This window comes from Mirounga angustirostris, unplaced genomic scaffold (genome assembly GCF_029215605.1).
Source record: "Mirounga angustirostris isolate CCGP_5_RB_7025 unplaced genomic scaffold, mMirAng1.0.hap1 SCAF_6, whole genome shotgun sequence".
Classification (NCBI taxonomy): domain Eukaryota; kingdom Metazoa; phylum Chordata; class Mammalia; order Carnivora; family Phocidae; genus Mirounga; species Mirounga angustirostris.
Window position 1 is genome coordinate 15,965,701 of NW_026991714.1, and position 18,696 is coordinate 15,984,396.

Here is an 18,696-nt window from a genome sequence, read left to right on the forward strand (position 1 = left end):
CACACCATTAAGCATAAATATCCCATTAAGCGAGTCAAAACTTCCTCATGATTAATCATGTATAGTACGCAAAAGAAAGTGTGTATGTGTCTGTGTGTCTGTGTGTCTCTGGGTGTTTCTGTGTCTGTATGTGTGTGTGTGTGTGTGTTTACCTATATACATATTAACGGTCCACTTTCAGACATAATTGCTATTTGTAAACAGACATATCCATCCAGCCCAGATGTAGAAAGAGCACCTTGGGCTCTTTCAAAACATGAAGACTTTTAGTTCCAGCTTTTAGTTATGTAAATAAAATATGTTAAATGTTCTCTCCAAGCAGGAAGAAAAAAAAAAAAACCACCTTAATTCTACTATCCTTTTTTTTTTTCTTTTAAATTAACAAAAACCAAACTCTCAAAGCCTAGCTAACAATTACTTTTGGTAAGTTTGATGGTTCTAGTTATGGTGTTTTTAACAAATGAGAATATTTTCACATGTATATCACTAGTAGACTTCTCTAAGAGTGTTTGTGCATTCATAGTTCAGTTTGCTTGTTGTTTTGTTTTCTTGTGTCTGTTTTACTGCATTTGTAAGATATAAATACCAAGAGAATGAGAGAGGGAGACTAGAGAGAGTTGTATGTGTAAACAAATGGTGCTGGAGATTAACTGTTCCAGTTAGATCTCCAAACCCTTAAGATTATCCCATTCTTTGTCATGAAACTTGGTGCTACTGATTTCCACCATGAGCTGGATGTAGCACTGTCCTGAAGCATCAAAGATTTTTTTTTTTTTTATGTTATATATCACATCCTCTGGGTTGCAAACTCTGGAAAGGCAAGGATCCTATCTAATCCATATTTTGTGTATGTCTGAAATTACACAACATTAGATAATTTATTCAGGTGTGAAGAACAATAAAAAAACACATTGTTTTCTTAATAATTCAAAAACTCTGTTGTGATATTTTTGCTGTCATTGCTACTATACCTTGGTCAGAGAATGATCTTCCAGCAATTGTTAGCAGCTTCTAAAAGAAAACTAACCTGTTAATTTTCGTGCAGGGAATGAGCCTTCAAGCCCACCTGTTTGGGTTAGAACCATTCACAACATATCACATTGGAATTGTGGCCACAAACCAGGCAGGAGAAGTTTCAAGCCCCTGGACTGTGGTTCAAACCCTAGAATCTTCCCCAAGTGGACTGAGCAACTTTACCGTAGAACAGCAAGAGAACGGCCGGGCTTTGTTGTTACAGTGGTCAGAGCCTGTGAGAACCAATGGTGTGATTAAGGTAACGTCTACTCTGAATATGAAATCATGTTTGGTGTTCTCCAGATAAATAAATGAGCCCTGACATGCCATCAGGTCACTGTGGGAAAACACCCTTCACCGTCTGTTTAATCCTCCTTGATAGATCCTCCAGGCACTTAATCATAGATCGGAAAAACTAGCTCCCATGTATTATGTTTCCTATGAACCCAACACTGGGCTAAGTGCTCTCCGTGGATTATCTCATTTAATTTGCACATCAACCCTACCAGGTAGGTGCCACTAAATTTCATGAGGCTTATAAAAGCTAAATAATTGTCCAAGCCCACATTCCAAATGATCGAATTGCAATTTTAAGTCAGGAAGTCACGCCAAAACTGAACTCTAAATGACTGTTCCTACTGCCTCCTGAATTATCCTGCCCAGTTATTTGCTTAAGTCTTGCCTAATTTGTGCTTTGAGCAGAGCTCACTGAGCAGAAGACAGGAAGCCTCCCATGTCTGTTAACGCCCCCGCCTCCATGCATAGCCATGAAGAGCAGTCTTACTAATGTCCTAGGTGCATCTCAGGTTTTACCAGTCTGTGAGCACAAATAAGGTTGCATTTCTATTATTAGACTGCATTTTGTTACTTTGAATGATCACCCACATGCAAGCCAGTCTTCATTTCCCTTTTGGCTGTTCCTCCCCAACAGTTGGGGTGACTTACCTGTCAGTCTGTGGCTGCCTCTAGCCCTGGACCACCACTTAGGCCCTGATCGACTGCCTTCTGCAGGCTGGGATGGCTGCTCCTGTAGGCACTGCCTCTCCTTGACCACTCCTTCTCAAGGTGGCAAAGAGTCCCCCATTAATTCTACATAGAACATTTGAGACTAAGCTGTAACTTTGGAGAAAGCTTCCATAAAAACCCTATAAGGAAGATGACAGCAGAAATTACCTACAGCAACAACTTAGAACTGTAACTACAGCTCACAGGCCCAGGCCCATCCTCGTGGGCCTCCATGTAGCAGCCTCACCTCACTGCTTAGTACAAGGGCTGCCTCTCAGCCAAGCTCCAGGCCTGCTACAGGCAGCAGAAGCAAGCTGCCTTCTACCAGCCTGCCTACATGTGACAGTGCCTGACTTCCCCCAGTCCAGGGCAGGAGGTTTGAGTCGTAGGATCCAGGGTCTCAAAATCCAAGCCACAGCCCTAAGATCCCATCAGAGAAAAGAGTCTCTCTCCTCATACCCATCAAAGTGCCCCTCCTTATGAGTGTTTGTTTCCCATTCCAGTGTCTGCCTCTTCCTGGCATGATTGACAATAGGAATATCTACTCCTTTATCTTCGCTTACATTTCACCAAATATTCATTGAGCTTCTACTAAGTGCCAGGCATTTATTCAGGAGTGAACAAGACAGGCAAGATCCCTGCTGTCACACACCTTACCTGTGTGTGTGTGTGTGCATGCACGTGCATGCACACACACACACACACACGAATGGTGGGGGTACAGAGAAGCAAACAAAAAGCTAGTACACAAATAAGAGAATTCCAGAGAAGGATGAAAACTATAAAGAAAATTAAACAGAATAATATAATTATGCCTGCTCGGGCTATTTTAGAATGGATGATCATTTGAATTGAGTTGACATTTGAGCTGAGCCCTGAATGACAAGACCGAGTCAGTCATGTGAAGATATGAGAGCAAAATGTTCCAGACAAAGTGAACAGCAAATGCAGGGCCTGAAGCCAGGAATGAACTTGGTGCATTCAAATGAAGGGAAGAAAGCCAGTGTGGTTGAAGCATCGGAGGGGTGCGGGGAGAGAAAGATGAGAATGGCAGATTGGTAGGAGGTAGACTGTGTCCAACCTTGTGGGCTGTGATGAGTTTGGAACTTATTCTAAGTGCGATGAAAAATTACTGAAGGGTTTAGGCAATTAAATAGCATAGTCAAATTTATGTTTTCCAAAATCACTCTGGCTGCTATGTATAAAATGGACTCTAAGAAGACCAGTGGAGTTTGGAAGATACTAAAAATTTAGGGTAGAATTTATGTGGCTTGAATTAGAGTGGGAGCTGTGAGGGTAGAAGATGTAGGTGGATTGGAGATATATCCAGAAAGCAAACTTGACAAGATCTGTTAATGGACTGGATGTGAAACAAGAAGGAAAAAGGATATTCAGGCCTTGAGTCATTGGCTGAGAAGATAAGGTTGGAAAGTGTACAGGTTTGAAGGGACAAGTAGACAGCTGGAGGTATAAGTCTAGAACTCTATTTTTAGAATCCATTCATATATGGGTGGCATCTAAACCCATGGGCCTAGAGGAGATCAGTTATGGAGAGAATATAACTAGAGATGATGAGAGACTGGGATCAAGCTCTGAGGAATACAGAAGGTCAAGAGGAAGAAGTGGGGCCAGCAAAGGAGACTCAGAAGAGGCAAGTGGGGTAGAAAGACAGGTAGATGAGTGGGGCATCCCAAAACTGTGGAGAAAGTATGTCCAATGCTGTTGAGAGATCAAGTGGAGTGAGGGCAGAGAAGTCATCCTGGACCTGGAAATGAGGTAATCATTGTGACCTTGACAAGAAGATCAAGTGGTAAAATGAGAAACCAGGTTGGGATGGCTTGAGGGGAAAATAGCAAGTGAGGAATGAGGACCCCAACTCTTTAAAGAAGTATAGATGAAAAGCAGAAAAACAGGGCAGTAGCTGGGGAACTAGAGTGTCAAGAAGTTTTATTTAAAAATCAGTGAAAGATACTAGAATACATTTAACCACTAAGAGAAATAGCCCAGTAGAGGGAGATAAATTGGTGATGCAAGAGATAATGAGAATGATTGCATGAGTGAAATCTGTAGGAAGGAGCAGGTATGGGATCCGGAGCTCAGGTGGGCTCCACAGGGGCAGAGATACTTCATCCAGAGCATAAGGAAGGAGGGCACACACTGTAAGTCTAGATTCACATGGACATGGTGATGATAATATATAACATGAGAATATTCCCTTTTGACTGCTTCTATTTCCCTAGTCAAGTATGTGGTTCTGTCAACAACCACCTATGAGGTACAGAAGAGGGTGATGGCAGTTGGTGGAGAAAGAAGAAGATATGAAAGAATCACTTTGGAAAATGAAAGAGCGAACATATGGGGGAATGGAATAGGCCTACAAGTGGGGAATCACCCACTTAAAATTTATAGTAAGGTATTTAAAGCGAGACCAGTCAGAATATTCAAGTGTTTTTCCCCAAACCCAGTTAGAAGCTAAGGTACAGAGGGAAAGCTATATTTAATACTAGTTAGAGATTTACTAGGTGAATATGAGGGAGCTCAGGGACTCATAGAGGCTTTCAAATTGATTATGGAAGCTAAGCTCTCTTCAGAAAATACACTATTTCCCATCCCTCGGGGGTGTGGTCTTGCTCTAGGAACCCAACTAGAAAAAAAATCACACTGAAATACAATAATCCAACATAAATCGATTTCCAAAATCTAGGCTATTTAATTTTAAATAACAAAAAGTCTATCAACAGTGCAGTCCAAGTTAATTTTGCCTGTGGAATGTTTTGAACTAGATGTGCCTCCCAAGGGATTCTGATGTACACCCCAGCTCCTCTTGAGGGATGCCATCCTGGAGAGTCACTACCAACCACAGGAATGTATCATATCTCTCAGGTGCATCGAGGCTGGAGAAGGGCAGGAAATCACTGTATAAAAACATCTACATTCAAGTTGTTACATCCCATCTTTCCCAAAGAAGGATGAATAATATGGGATAAAAATTTGCTCTATATTTATATGACGAATATTCAGATGGTTTTCCCCAGAACAGAAGAATACTTTGCTCCAGAGGAGCAATCAATTCTCCCATGGCATGCAAGAGAAAACAGTGTGGTTTTTTCCATCTTCTAGTCCTCAAAATTTGTATCTATATTTGTGTAGATATGTATAATACATATATGCATATATGTCTATGTATGTGTGCGCGCACATGGATACACAGACATTTTCAGCCCTGGCACCCTGGTATAAATGGTTAAGCATTATAACTCCATTTTCCAATAAATGCTGCAAGAGATAGACAATGTAGATAGGCCCTACTTACCCCACTCAGAATGAGATCCAAAGTGCTCATCATCTATAAAACAGGGGATTTGAATACTTTTCCTTATTTTTAAAAAGCATAAAATAGGAGGAAACCTATTTTACTTGTTAAGTCGAAGAACCAGCTTCAATACTCCTTAGCTGTTAGATACGTGCTTATATGATATCCAACCTTAAAAAGAAAAAAAAAAAAGGCAAAGGAAACCAGTGTTATTCTTTTCGTGAACTTTACATTAACTAGAAAATATCACATTCCCAAAATTAATATCAGAGTGCTTCATCTGGATTAGGACCATCAAGATGAGGAATGGGAGGGAGAGAAGGTTAAAGGGATGAAATAGCTACACCAAGAAATCATATGTTACACCTTGTTTTCCCTCTTCTCGTCTTCCTCCAGACCTACAACATCTTCAGTGAGGGTATCCTGGAGTACACTGGCTTGAATCGGCAGTTTCTCTTCCGACGCCTGGTCCCTTTCACTCTCTACACGCTGGTCCTGGAGGCCTGCACCAAGGTGGGCTGTGCACACTCAGCGCCCCAGCCTCTGTGGACAGAGGAAGCCCCTCCCCACTCTCAGCTGGCTCCTGCGATCCAGTCTGTAGGCTCCACCAGCATTGAGCTGAGCTGGTCTGAGCCTCTCCACCCACACGGAAAGATAATTCGCTATGAAGTGATTCGCAGGTGTTTCGAGGGGAAAGCTTGGGGAAATCAGACAATCCAGGCCGATGAGAAAATTGTTTTCACAGAATATAATACTGAAAGGAACACATTTATGTATAATGACACCGGTTTGCAGCCATGGACGCAGTGTGGGTACAAAATCCACACTTGGAATTCAGCAGGCCACACCTGTAGCTCTTGGAACGTAGTAAGGACAATGCCGGCTCCTCCAGAGGGTCTCTCTCCACCTGAGGTAGCCTGTGTATCTCTGAATCCTCCAAAACTGCTGATTTCCTGGATCCCGCCGGAACAGTCTAATGGCATTATCCAGTCATATAAACTTCAAAGGAACAGAGTGCTCTATCCTTTCAGCTTTGATGCTGTGACTTTCAAGTATACTGATGAAGACCTGCTTCCGTTTTCCACGTACAGTTATGCAGTCATAGCCTGCTCAGATGGAGGCTGCTCCACCAGCGAAACCACCAGCTTTACCACTCCTGAGGCTGCTCCAGCAGGAGTCAGCCCTCCAGCTCTCCGGACCATCAACGCCACTCAAATAAATGTATCGTGGGCACCACCATCGATTCAAAATGGAAAGATCACTAAATATTTGCTTAGGTTGGACGGTAAGGAGTACCTTGCTGGGCAGAGCCTGTCCCTGCTGGTTTCTGACCTACAGCCTTATACTCAGTATAATTTCTCCCTGGAAGCTTGCACCAATGGGGGCTGTACGGCTAGTGCATCCAAATCTGCCTGGACCATGGAGGCCCCACCGCAGAACATGGACCCTCCAAAACTGCAAGTCACCGGCTCAGAATCCATAGAAATCACCTGGAAACCTCCCAGAAAACCAAACGGCCAGATCAGAAGTTATGAACTTAGACGGGATGGAACCATTGTCTATACTGGCCTGGAAACTCGCTATCATGATTTTACTCTCACCCCAGGTGTGGAGTACGGCTACACAGTGACTGCCAACAACAGCCAAGGGGGTGTTTTGAGTCCACTCATCAAAGATAGAACCAGCCCCTCAGCACCTTCAGGGATAGAACCTCCAAAATTAAAGGCCAAGGGTCCGCAACAGATTTTAGTGAACTGGGACGCTCCCGTGAGGACAAATGGCCATATTGTCAATTATACCCTCTTTATCCGAGAGCTGTTTGAAAAAGAAACAAAAGTCATACACATCAATACAACTCATAATTCTTTTGACACACAGTCATTCGTAGTAGACCAGCTGAAGCCGTTTCACAGGTACGTAGCCAACTCCAGATTTGCTAAGAGTAAGCCACTGAACTTTCTATAGCATGAGAGCCCTCCGTCAGTTCAAATGAAAACTCTAAAAGCAAGATGGGTGATATCCCCAACCCCCAACCCCTTAACCATTGACAGTAGACTAAACACGCCCTCATCTGGTCAAAACTTGCTTGTGTAACTTCTAGAGAGCATTCTTGCAGGTGACATCTTGAGAGTCAGTTTTTCAGAAATGTTTGCAATTCACCACAATGTCTGGAACAAGTCACAGAGATGGGCCCCCTCCCTGAGTCTAGTCCCTCCAGAAAACATCCAGGCCCCTGGACAGTTGGGGGAACCCAGACGGTATTATCTAATCCAGGCAGTGAAGAAAATTAGGTATTATTTTAAATATGAAAAAAGTACCAATGAGAGCTCTTACTAGCCGGAGCTGGACTGACCCAAATTTTGTTTTGGGGAGAGACTTCTTCCTGAATCCAGCACGTCTTCCAGGGATAATGAGACTCACTGGACTCTATTTCCCCAACCCCTTAGGATTTCCCCAGCTCTGATGTCATGACTTCCCAGGATGGTGCCAGTTTGCTACCTCCTATTTCTCAGTGGTCCCCTCGGGGCTCTCTGACGTGCATGGATGTGTACTGCTCTCCATATGAAGGAATCCTACCACTGGCCCTTTTCCTATAGCTTGAAGAATTACTTGGCATTTTTCCCCATCACATTTTAAGTAACTTACATCCCCAGCGAGAAGAGTAATAAAAGACATTTTATGCTTAAAATTTAGTAAAATGAACAGAACCACTTAAAAAAAATTAAAGGCTGAAAGAGTGTTGATTTCCAACCACCACTGGTAAAATTCAGCTATTATTGTAATCTACTGATGTGTAGATTAGATCCCTCCTATAATTATCTCTGATATATAGTGCTGTTTAAATGAAACATTCATGGTCTTATGCATCTACTCATGACAATTATTTAAGGTTGCATTAAATATTAAACAGTAATTAAAACTTCCGCAGGTATCTTTCATGGCTAATCCACATAGTGTGTGAGTTGCCTTTTATCTTACGCTCATTTGGGGCATAAAAAAGACCCAGGTTAGCTGCAGAGCTGTACATTTTATACTGGCTTCCTCTTTACCTGACTGGTGCCTGCAAGTTTGAAGAATCATATCAACTTGCTCCCCTTTGAAACTCTTAGCCAAAAAGATTTCTAAAGAAAAAGGTTTCCAGGTGTGAAAGAAGCACTTTTCACAGGTTGGGGGTGGGGGGAGTTTGATCATCTGATAAGCCTGACAGTGATATTTAAGGCGAGAAGAGATATCTCTTTGCTCTCCACTCTCACTGAAGATGTAAGTGACATTCAGACTTAAAACAACATACCATTTCTATATGAAATTGAGGTTCATGTAGTTTGGGGTTTTTCTAGCAGCTTAATGCTAACTGAATACTGCAAATTAGTGTGCCCTCCTGGGGGTACCTGGAGTGGGTCAGGAGGAAGAAGGACCATGGGAATACTCTAAGTAGCAAAAGGTATATGAACCAGAATTTTAAAACTACCACAGATAATCCAGAAAACAAATAATCTATGTGTGGCAAATTGAAATGCGCAGAATTGGTTAGGAGTCAGACCTGCCATAACACACGGATGGATGGACGCCCCACCCATAAACCAGTAGTCCCATCACAGTGGAGATAAGCAGGGGAGGAGCAGAGAAGAAGGAGGAGCAGAAAAGGGGAATGAAAGATGGCACAAAAGAAGAAAGAAGTGTAATTAAGAAGGGGAAGGGGGAAAAGGAAGAGGACAGGGGAAATAGAAAGCAAGGCAGAGAACAGAAAGCAGAGATAAGAGGAGGGAAAGCAGAAAAGAGAAGAGGAAAATGCTGGAACCAAAAGAAATAAAGATAGAAAGAAAAGTGGCTGCAGCTGGAGGGAAAATCAGGGGTGTCATAAAATCAGTGGGGCATGGGAACAGAGGGGAAAAATGCACTTAGGTACAGCCCTAGGCACTTAATACTAACAAAAGCCCCTCTTGTTGGAAAGGGAAAGTCCCAGCTATGTAAATAGACCTTTCCAGGTGGCAGGAGACCAACTATGAGGCAAAACATAATTGATTGGTTGAGTTTAACTGGGTGGTGATAAGGTGTCTCCATGATTGATAATCTAGCATGTAGCTGGGTTAACTTTGGCCCCAAAAGGTCTTTGTGTGGTGTAAGAGAGCCTGTTTTAAGATGTCAGGTATCAGGTGAGGGGATTTATTACCACTGAGACCTTAACTCCATGATGTTCCTTCGTGACCTGGAAACATTCCTGGGGAATCATTCAGCTCCGGCTGCAGAGGTAGAAAGAGCCCAGGGCTACGGAAAACTGGTTCATACCCCCTAAGATCTGCATTCTTCATCGTTGTGTTAAGTAATTCTGCAGAGTACCAGAATTTTTTATGTTGGAGAGAACCTTGAAAGTTATATTCCTGTTTAGGGAAGAATTGTTCCCACCCTTTCCAGACAGTTGAGAATTTTTGTTTTAGTTTGGGAAGCCAGGAGGATTTAACATGTTCTCAAATTTTTATAAAAAGAGGACTTTGTTGTTCTTTAAAAGGTTTAGCTATAGACAAGAATAAATGTAAACTGATTTGTCTTTTTCTTTTCAGCAAATAGTCTCTTTTTATCTGGAAAGCAGTCTTGTAAATATTCTTTCCATGAAAATCTGTTTTGCCAATTATGGGTAATTTCTGCCTTGTATCCTGAAGGTATGAAGTACGAGTTCAAGCCTGCACCATGCTGGGATGTGCGTCAAGTGACTGGACATCCCTACAGACCCCTGAGGTTGCACCTCTGATGCAGCCCCCACCCCATCTAGAGGTACGGATGGCTCCAGGTGGATTCCAGCCCACAGTTGCCCTTTCGTGGATGGGACCACTTCAGCCAAATGGAAGAGTTTTATATTATGAGGTATACAGAAGACAAATCACAACTCGGCCTGGAAAATCAAATCCAGTGTTAACCTATAATGGAAGCTCAAGCTCTTTTACGGATTTCGAACTATCGCCTTTCACAGAATATGAGTATCAGGTAAGAAATGTGTATTATCGACAATTCACACTGAGATTGCGGGCACACATCAGCACCTGCCTGTAAAAATCCCTTGCAATTTGAAAAGCCACTTAAAGAAACATGGGGCTTAAGGAATTTAATAATATCCTTTAAAATTTTTTAAGCAGTAAATGAGGGAAGAAAGACAATATTCATTTGCCTTCTTCATTTTCTTTGTTCTTGATCCATGTGATATATGCTTGTTATTCTTATGTAAATTTCAGGTGAAGTATTTGCATTCCTTATTAATGAAGTGATTTCTACCATTAAGCTTCTCTCTGTCAGTGTTGCCTTGGCAGGAAACACTCCTTGTGAAAAAAATCACTTTGAAAATAACTCCTTAATTGTACCAAGATAGAATAAAACCCAGTGGCAAGTACCTTCATCCCCTGTACCAAGAACGATATGGAGTGTTGAGAAATGTCTACAGGAAAACAATGAACCTGTGCATGGGGGTGAAGCTAGTTTTGTATGAGAGCAGTCTAAAAAAATAGGACTTTGCATATGCCTAAAATGCCACGAATTAAGAAAAATATTCTGAAAATATTTTGAAATCTTTAGAGGACTTCTGTTAGGTTCACTTTGTTTCGCTCTCAGAGTGTTTTTTTCTTTTTCTTGTGATAGCAACTCCATTTCTGGTGGGGGGTGGGGGTTGGGAGGGTATGATTCCCCCACCCCTTGCTCAGGTCTGGTGGGAATGTCAATCAGTGAATGTGTAGGGTTATCTCCTAACCAAGTGGTGGACACAGGAGCTGTGTTCAGCCCCTCAGATTCACCTGGGGCTTGGTCTTCAGGACAGTGACTCAGAATTTTAAAAGGCGGAGGTAAGAAGTCCTGATAAAATATCCCTAACCTCAGTCCAAAAGCTTTTCTTATCCCTGCTATTTCTAGGCATGGTTCTTCAACTATTCTCTTAATTCCATGTACTCCCAATAAACTCCCTTTTGCATAAGTCAGAACCAGTTTCTCTTGCTTGCAGTCAGAAGCTTGCTGACTGATACAAGCACTAAGTGCCAGGCACAATGCCAAGTGCGATTTTCTAAAAGAGGAAACTGAACCCTGAAAGGCTTACCATAACCAGAAATAATAAAATCACTAAGTCACCAGAAATATGTTGGGCAAATCGATGAGTACGGTGATTAGAGGTAACATTTTAAGTGTGAGAACAGTATATTTTGGGCCAATAATGTATGAGACAAATTACCCAAGGAAGTTAGTAAAAATTGAAAATATAAAGAGATTCTTGAATGGTTTGGAGAAATACACAGATATGTATCCAGAATCCCTTGTTTCCATTTCCAAAGCTAAAAGTTTTTTCTAGGTTTGGCACCACTCATTTGGCAGCAAAATGCAATCTGAACAAACTTGAAACTATTTATAGCATTTATTTATCCCATCTAATACAAATATTTATATGTTTTGCTACAGAAATGTCATGTTTTATTACCAGATCATTCTGCAGATATTACAAAATATACAGTATATGTATTTCATTACCTTTTCATAATCTGAAAAAAAAAATTATTTAAAAACACATCAGGCCCCAAGGGTTTAGGGAAAGGATTGTGGTTTATATCATAAAGAAACAAAATGCTTATTGATACCACAGCTGGAAACAAAATAGTATCAGAAACAACCAGAATCTGTGTAGCCGGCCACCCTTTTGTTCTTTTCTCTATATCTTTACTAAAAAAAGTATCAAATTATCAAAGACTCTTCTATTCTCAATTATCTGTCCTCCCTTATGAATAAAAGCACACCTTTGTGACGGAGCTGAGTGGAATCAGCAAGAAATGTTTGGCTTCTAATTAGATGAAACTAAATGACCCATAGATACTGAAAGCAAGCCAGCGATTATAGCTTCTTTGGCATTATGTTGTGCCACTGGGTTCAATAATTGGCGAGTTGATCCACTGAAGTCTTACGCCAGTTTTTTAAAGAATGGTAAACCTCATGCATATGTCTTAGCTCTAGTGGGATTTCTTACTGGGAGCTAAGGACAAGCAGGAACCAAGGGACCCACAATTCAGAGGAGAGTTTCTTTTGTAACTCTGTCAGCTCTGGGTCATGCTTCTCCTCCATACTCATTCCACCCAATGGAAGTATTTAATGGGGTTTCCTAACAAACTGATCTCAAATTTGCACTTACTAACTAATCCTACCTTGTTACAACATAAGAAGCAGGAGGGTAAAATCTAGCCTATCTGCCCAAAACCCAGTTCTTACAGGAAATATTTTGAGAAGTTTAGACTAAATGCTGAAAAAAATGAATTAAAGTGTTAGATTTATTTAGCCTGTGTAACTGCTGAATCTACCTACTAAGCTTGCAGAAGCCATTTAGGACGTAACGTACGAAAAGAATTGATTTCCCTTTTACAAAAGAATATTTTGCCATTGAGATGAATTTGCTTTGCTCTCAAACCTGTCTGAGGGTTACTTCATCTGCAAGTTGCCTTTCACAAAATACCTTCATTGTCCTAGAGGCATTGATTCACCCAACATCTGTCAATGATTTGACCCTTCTGCAGAGGATTGTGTTTTTGAGGTAATTTATATTTCTTGGAATAAAACCAAAGAACTGAGAAACTGCCCAGAGGTTTGGACCTATTAATCAAAAGGGTGGTGATGATCTGTAATTGGGTGGGTGGTCTTCCACATGGTGTGCCCTGAGGGCGTCAGATACTGCTGTCCGCCACGCTCCTACATGACCCTGTACATTGTACCCATTTCTGTTTTGGAGTTAAGTCACTGAAGGCAGGTGCCAAAATTTATTATGTGGGAAAACCAAGGCAGCACTTCTTAGTGTAAATTCACCCATCACTTGACAGATGGAGCTCTGGGCGTGATAGAGCTCTGGGAGAAAAGAGTATCGAGTGGATGAGTTCCGATGGACCGAAGGGACAGGAACTATGTGGAGAAAGGGATTCTTACTGAAAGAAAGGGGCATCCCTCACTCCGGAGATCTTAGAGGGTGAAGTCCAGCCAGTGTCACTTAGCTCACAACAGTTCATAGAACCAGCTTGGTAACTGTCATGTCTGAAGGTGGGCAAAAGCCTTGTTAAATTATAGGCACCTTCTAAGTTTTCAGTAATACGTCAATATTGAACATCTTAAACGTACTGGCTCCTTGTGTTTCTAGTAACAAAGGATTACCCAAAAAAGCATGTTCAAAGTGCAGATTCCAAGGGGTGAGGATGGGGATTCTCAGCAATCTGTATTTTTAATAAGCAGCTTTGATGGTCCACAACCCTTTTTTTTTTTTTTTCTTTTCAGCATTGTTGCTGTGCTACTTAAGCCAGATTTTCAAGTGGTGATTTCCTAATTCAGTGGCTCTCAGCCCTGGCTGCACATTAGAATCACCTGGGGAACTTTAACCATGTTCCCCGTGCCCTGGTTCCATCCCCCTGTAGTTCTGATTCTGGGATAGGTCCAGGGATCAGTGCGTTCCAAAAGGTCCCCAGGTGATTCTAATGTGCAGCCAGGGCTGAGAATCACAGTCCTAAACCATCATAAACCGATTGCCTAAATAAGTGAAGCTAGCTCCCCACAAGTGCCTAATTTCCATGATGATAATTGATGACCAGCTTATTTACCTTGGTCTATCCATGACTTCCCTAAACAAGAGTCCTATTGTTTTGGTATGAAGCTGAAATGGGGTGGGGGGCAGAATATATTATCTGTAAAGTTTGTGTCTCAGTTAATCAAATAATGTCTTCTACTCTTCCTCGTGGATTTTGTTTGTTTTCTGTTGGCATTTTATTTTGCTTTGTTTCTCACTTAGGAGACCTGGGCTTTGGTAGTAAGAGTTATAACATTCACCACCACTTAAAATGGGATTTTTCTAATTTGATTCATTTCGGCACAGCTTCCAGAGATTCTGAAGGATCAGCTTTAATAAGAACAGTAAGATCTGAAATAGAAATCGTAGAAATTTGGAAGTGCCTTTTTATATTTCACAAGATGGATGGGGTGTCTCTGCAGAACCACATGATGCAGAGTCTCATTAGAGAACAAGCATTCTCAGTGAATTTCAAAAACAATTTAGTTTACCAAAACCTAATTCTCAAAAACGCTGCCAGTGAGTGATTCATACATAAATGAGATGCATCTTCACTAAACGAAATTCTTTGGTGCACAGATCTTTTCCTTACATGGAGATTACAGGCTTCCTGTTCGACAGAATATTTACAAAATCCAATGTGATACTTTTCACAGACAGTACTCATTCCTATCTTCAACACTTTCACATTCAGGCTGTACTCATCTATATAGTTGAACCTCCAAATTCTGTGTGGGGAAGTTCTTCATTGTTCAGCAAGCAAATTAAGACAACAGTCTCTGCACAGGCTTTGGAGAGGGGCCTGGGTGTGAGTCTACTCCATGAGCAGCTTCAGTTTTTACCTGCAGGGAGAGAGCTGGGGCTGATGGCAGCTCCCAGTAATTGTGCATTCATATTCATACTCTCGCTTAAGGCAATGACTCACCATGGATTTGCTAGGGCCTGCCATGGCTCCCCCTTTCACCGAATCATGCTGTCAGTGACTTAATTAGTTTTCCTGAAAAATTCCCCCACTTTGACAGGTTTTTGCAATAAGCACCCACGCTCACACGATCTCTGAAGGCTGGAAGGCTTCCAGTGCCTCGTCACTGGGTGACTGAGAAGTGACAGGTCAGCCTCAGAGGAAACCCTACGACTCATTACGTGTGGGACTGATCTTAGGGCTGGTGCTGTGGGAGGCCACACAGGATGGCAGCCCGCTGCTTTCTAACACACCAACCCTGGCTCCAAACAGTTCTGTCTGAAAATGTATGCCAAAGAGGATGGAAGGAAGGGCTGAGAAGGAGACAGACAAGGGGACGGACCCTCACTGTTCCTGCCAAAAACATCTGTGTGAAGACCGCAGGGGGAGCTGCTGGGGCCTTCTCTGTGCAACCCCCACACTGCGGGTGAAGAGCCAGAAGGGAGAAGGAGAAAGGACAGCAGCTTCGAGTCCTTCTCTCACTATATCTGGATCCTTAAGCAACTTAACCTCTCCCAGTGGTTTCCCCCCGTGTTTAGATGGAGGCTCCCCCCAGTTCTAAATTCTAGGAGCCTCCGTGGGGGTGATCTACAACCATACACTTTAAAAAATTCTAATCAAACTTTAGCTTCTCTTGATTGGGCTTGCTTTGAGATTGAATGAGTTGATACATAAATATGCTTAGGCCAACACCTCACACATAGGCACTACTCACCCAGCGCAATTATGATAGGTATTATTATTCTTACCCTCCCACCTCAGAGTGGAAAGAGGGCTTCTCTCTCTCAGTATTCATAAGTCAACCAAGAGCTGGACTCTCACGAACCGCCTAACACCTTATAGTCCTGTGACCAAGAGAATGGAGGACTTTGATCAAATAGGCCTGGTCACAGGACCCCCGTCCTACAGCCAAGGCTTTATGAATCTGTGGGAAACACGTTCAGCCAGAAACAAGGGCTGCCCCAGCACATGACGCACACCACCATGCTACTGTGAAATAGTCCCAATTCCTAGGCTCTTTCTCCTTAGATACTCACAGCAGGGAGATGAAACTGAGTGAAAAATCACACAGGTTGGCCAAGGCACTTAATTTCTCATAGCCTCACTTTAAAAAAAAATGGGTGTTAAGAGAACTGAGAGATCTTATCTGTCTAGCTGGATGCCTGCTACAAGTAGGCCCACCTCCCCCCTCTACCCTTGGCCCCTACTATATTAAAAAAAGGAGGTACTTTCTTCCAAGACAGAAAAGAGCCAGGTTAAGAAAACTCTTAATGTCTCTATCGTGAGTCACTAATAAAATGCTAGACTGTAAAAATCTCTAACCAAGAGCACAGTTGGTTCTGAAACTGTGATGCCCCTTCAATCAGGGGGTCCAGTCTTCTTTGTCCTTGCCATTTCTCTTCTCAGGACAAAACTACCTTGCCCACGTACCCATGACTAGGATTCCTTCCAACTCTGAGTCTACACTTCTGTGACTAGCTACTCGATTCAGATGGCTTGTTTTCTGTTGCTATCACCTTTATCCCATCCCGTTCCTAAGCATTTTCTATGCCACTTTTAGAGAAAATGTATTGAGCATGTTTTCTGTTTGGTTTTGGACTTGCATTTAATTAGGTATTAATCTCGCTAACGTATTTCTGACCAGCATGGAAGCTTTTGTTTGGTTAGTCTCTCCCACAAGAACTAAGCTGCTCCCACCCCCAGCTCCCACAGCTCAAGGTATTAAATGATTTATTGATGTGGTCTGTCTCAAACAGTGCATTTGTCCTAAAACTTTAGAGCCAAAGTGCTACAGCTTAGACCAAAGGCCATCACGACACTTCCATGAATAGAAATCAGAATTCTGCCACCAGACCAGGAACCGTGTCTTTTTTGTTTTTGTTTTTTGGGTTTTTTTGTTCCAATAGGAGATCATTTCTACCTACGTGTGTGTGAACACACCCAGGAGCATGCTCTAGTTCACATGTGTGTACCTCTTTTCATTCTTTTTCTCTCTCATGGCATCCCTTAGGGTTCATTGCTAAGCTGCAATTGTTGGCAATCTTTACTTTGCCTTTGATACAAGCCATTCCTCTGAATATGCCTTGGTTCTCACCCTCACGCTGGTGCAACCCAAATTTATATTTCACCGAAGCCAATATTGATCCTCCTATCTTTGTGTTGGAAGCTTGTTTGCTGGACATAAAATATTAAATGTAACCAAATTTTCTCCAACTGAAGGTAGATAATATGTAACTCCAACCTGCCCTCATGGCTCTTCACCAACAGCTCCTGTTTCAGTGAGTTGACCATGGAAATCAAGGCTCACCTGATTTGGTCCTAAAAAAATATCCAGGAAAGGATGAGACATGTTTTACTTATTTCCCTTTATCCTAGTACTTGAATACATAATAACTTATTATTAAAGGCCCACCATGTTCGAAGTGTATGCCTCGTTACTAGGATTGGGGCAGGAAGCTAAAATCTCTGTTCCTCAGGGGCTTAAAGTTTAGTTGATAAGATAAGCACACCCATGAATAATATATCCATAAAAATATAGGGATGGTAGTATAAGCTATGAAGAAAGATATTTGAAAGATCCAAGTGATGGTGCAGCAGAAAAGCAGAGAGGAACAGAGAATGCCTTATCTTCAAGGACAGCACCAGACTCTCATGACCCCTCTCATTCCACTCTCTGGCCAGATGGGCTTGAGCAGCACAGGTGGTACTTGACTGAAATCATTCTATGCAGACATGAGAAGGCACTATTCCTCTATTTCTCCAGTCTCACAAAATTATTTCCAATCTCTCCATGCTTACGATCCAATGACAATCTCAGCCCACCCATTGTTATTGGGGCCTGTGTAAGGTTTGGAAATGTTCTCCCCGGTGTCAGAATCTCAGCAGGAAACAGATGGCATACTCAAAGGGGCTTTTGAAGAGAATTAAATGAAAAGGCTATTTATTGAGGTGTGGGCAGCATTAAGAGAATCAACAAGGGAGGTTAAAGTACCCAGGGACCAGCAATAGCCAGACACTATTACCTTCTAGGCCTAAAGGGAAAGAATCTGCTCCTGGAACCCAGCAAATGCTAAGGCCAGTGAGGAGGGGCTGTCCCCATAGAGAAAGAATGCAGTCTTGCCAAACTGGGGTGCCAAAGAGAGGGATCAGGAGACATTAAAAAACTGAACTCTCTTCTTCCTTTGATCAAATCCAACTGGAAAGAAGCCAGAGGGAGGAGAAGATCCCTAGGCAGTCTGCAGAGTCACTTCCCAGTGCACAAAGCAGGGCAGAGAATGGATCTGGAGGCAAAGGGAGCATACCTAGCATATTCCCCATACACTCAATATGTGACGAAGAATCCTTTCCAGGCTAGAAGATCACCTGGCAAGCTTTGGCTCACCACTCCATGATTATTGATAAAACACTAAGTAAATCTGAAGGCTTAAGGAGAATTGCACGTAAGTACTTAGACTGATGTTATATTTCCATTAAATTCTAAATAAATGTCTTGCTACATGAAGCAATCAAATCTGCAGGTGGAAACAAAAAACGTTAAGAAGCTTAAGTAAATCACATGCATTCAATTGAAATCTTTAAGAAGATGGTTGAGACTCTCTCTTGTGAATTGATTTATCTATCTGCTGATGGATATGATCATTACTAAGATGCCTAAAAACATCTTGGAAACTGTGCAGTTCTCTCCTTGATGCCAATAGCATGTTTGTAATGGGAACCGGAAATAAAATTCTTTTCTCTGAAGAATCCAATGAATTGCTCCAGTGTTTCCTTTCACTTAGACTCTGGGATGTATTTAAGAAATTTTCATTAACCGTAAGGCAAAGTAGACAATGCCATCCAATA

At 42.0% G+C, this 18,696-nt stretch overlaps 1 protein-coding gene across 1 annotated transcript in view; it reads left to right on the forward strand.

Moving 5' to 3' along the window:
- USH2A (usherin) overlaps window positions 1-18,696 on the forward strand; it is a 701,438-nt gene that overhangs the window by 653,653 nt on the left and 29,089 nt on the right. Inside the window, exons 61-63 of the mRNA XM_045876094.2 lie at window positions 1,046-1,273; window positions 5,729-7,245; window positions 9,991-10,312. Of these exons, the coding sequence (XP_045732050.2) occupies window positions 1,046-1,273; window positions 5,729-7,245; window positions 9,991-10,312 (2,067 nt within the window). The remainder of the gene's footprint in view (window positions 1-1,045; window positions 1,274-5,728; window positions 7,246-9,990; window positions 10,313-18,696) is intronic.